Here is a 2,515-nt window from a genome sequence, read left to right on the forward strand (position 1 = left end):
GGGGCCTGGCACACTGTGGGGTAGTGAGAGTGACACATTCCATACTGCCAGCTTTTAGCCTAATATTGAGATGCTAGAGTCAAACACCATCGTGAGAGAAGTCAGTGATTGAGAGGACTGAAGAGAGAAGAATGTTCACTGAGCTTCATGGAAGAGTGGATGTATGCATTCCAGGTTCCCAGCATATCTTCCTAAGTGGGTTAATTCTGTGAACCACTGTCAGCCCCCCTCCCTCACAGGCCAGCGTGAACCAAAGGGGCAGGTGTTAAATCCTGGATTTACACTTTATGGCATGTTGTTGAGCAGCACCCAATGTCTCTGGTCTCCAGTCTCTTCTATAAAATGCTTGAGCTAAAGTAGATGCTCTCTCAGCCCCGTGTCATTCCACAGGCCAGTAACTCAACAGGGGTTATAACTAAGGGTAGAAACAAGTAAGATAAAGCTAATCTTGCACTTAGGTTGAGAGATCAACAATAGATTTGTTCCCGTTTTAAAATATTTTGTCACCTCATTTGGAAATAGCAGGCACTCCAGATTCAGGCATTCTGGCTAAGGTCCCAGCTATGTGACTTAAGCTCTTTGGAGCTCTCTAAGCCTCAGTTTCTGCTTCTATAGAAGAAGGGGTTCGTGGTTATTGTGAAGACTCATAGAAATACTGAATTTCAGAGACCAGCATAGAACAAGCATAGATCCTCAACAGATGATGATGATGACAACTCAGACCATAGAATGTGCTGCATTATTAAAAGGTATGTTCAAAGGGAATATTACTAAATAACTGTTATGTTTACTTACAAATTGATAATAGTATTAACACAATGAAATGTTTGATAACTACAAACATGCCAAGAACTCTACTGATGATGCTCTATTTGAGCATTATCTTAATGATCATAACATTATAATTAGGCTATAAGAACCAGCTGGCTAAGTGCCAGTGGGTCAGTCAATTGGGCACCCAATTTCGGCTCATGTCATGATCTCACAGTCTGTTTTCCGGCTTCACATCGCTTTGAGCTGACATCGCAGAACCTGCTTTGGATTCTCTGTGTCCGTCCCTCTCTGCCCTTCACTCCTTCCCTCTCTCTCTCTCTGAAAACTGAATAAACATTAAAAAAATGTTTTAAGAACCAACTAGCTAAACCACTTTGCTATCTGCCCAGCCACTTTCTTGGATAGACAAGTAACTTAATCATGATCCCCTCAAACCTTTGTGCTCATGGTTGTTTTTATTGTAGGTTAAGACCAGCAGGGATGATGCTGTGGAAAGAGATGCCCATGGAAATAGGGAACGGGACCGCTGTCCAAGAATTCACCTTGGAGGGGTTTCCTGCCATCCAACACCTGGGAAAGGTCCTCTTCCTGGTGCACCTGCTGGCCTACCTGGCATCCATTACAGGCAATGCTGTCATAGTCACCATCACCTGTGCTGACTCCCGGCTCCAGACACCTATGTACTTTTTCCTCAGCACTTTCTCCTTCTTTGAGTGTTGTTTCATAAGTGCTGTTATTCCTAAGTTGCTGGTCATCTTTCTTTTAGGCCGGCAAACTATTTCCTTTCTTGCCTGTTTCATACAAGCCTTTGTGTTTGTCTATCTGGGAGCAGCAGGTTTCCTCCTCATAGCAGTGATGTCTGTGGATCGGTACATGGCCATTTGCAAGCCTCTGCATTACCCAACCATCATGAACCTCAAGACTTGCTTCCTCTTGGTCACTGCCTGCTGTGTTTTGGCCTTCATTCTCATCACTGGTCCACTAGTAATGGTTTCCCAGTTATCGTTCTGTGGCCCTAATGTCATTCCCCACTTCTTCTGTGACCTTGATCCTTTGATTCATCTCTCCTGTTCTAATACCAGGTCTGTTGAAATGTTGGCCTTTGTCATCGCTTTGTTGATCCTTTTGACATCGCTTATCATAACCATCATTGCATACAGCAACATAGTAGTCACAATTGTGCGACTCCCATCAGCCAAGGAGCGACAGAAAGCTTTCTCCACCTGCTCCTCTCACCTCATTGTCCTCTCTCTGATGTACGGCAGCTGTGTCTTTATATACGTGAAACCAAAGCAAAGGAACAGGCTGAACTCCAACAGGGAGGCTGCCCTTGTGAACACGGTGGTAACGCCACTGCTCAACCCTGTCATCTACACTCTGCGCAATAAGCAGGTACAGCAGGCTCTGAAGGAGACAATGTGCAGATTGAAAATATCAAGATGAAAATAAAATCACATGGCCCTGGAATGGAAGGCTTCAGAAAAACATTTGACTTCATTCTGGCCAATGTAGCAGTCCACAGCTTTCTAGTATAGGGTCTCTGGCACACCCACTTGACCTCTGTACATTCCTGGAAAAATGGAAATCTGTTTTTCAAGGCCACATTTTATCTTAATGTGCTTACCTGTCTTCTCCCTAAATATTCCATGTTTTGATGACAGTTGATTAATTGCAAAAACGCTTATTGAATTTTTATTCTTCCCTATGATATAATCCATGTGCCTGAAATTTCCAAAATTCA

The 2,515-nt window shown here is 43.6% G+C and overlaps 1 protein-coding gene across 1 annotated transcript; it reads left to right on the forward strand.

The window, feature by feature from the left end:
- Window positions 1–1,254: 1,254 nt before the first annotated feature.
- On the forward strand, window positions 1,255–2,217 carry LOC115527416 (olfactory receptor 6C75-like). Its single transcript, XM_030335016.1, has one exon. The coding sequence runs from the start codon at window positions 1,255–1,257 to the stop codon at window positions 2,215–2,217; it is 963 nt and encodes a 320-aa protein (XP_030190876.1).
- Window positions 2,218–2,515: the final 298 nt, after the last annotated feature.

The sequence above is a fragment of the Lynx canadensis genome, chromosome D2, assembly GCF_007474595.2.
Source record: "Lynx canadensis isolate LIC74 chromosome D2, mLynCan4.pri.v2, whole genome shotgun sequence".
In the NCBI taxonomy this organism is placed as follows: domain Eukaryota; kingdom Metazoa; phylum Chordata; class Mammalia; order Carnivora; family Felidae; genus Lynx; species Lynx canadensis.

What these genes read in the sequence shown, in the direction of transcription:
- LOC115527416 (XM_030335016.1), top strand. Translation starts at nt 1,255, where the DNA reads ATGATGCTGTGGAAAGAGATGCCCATGGAAATAGGGAACGGGACCGCT.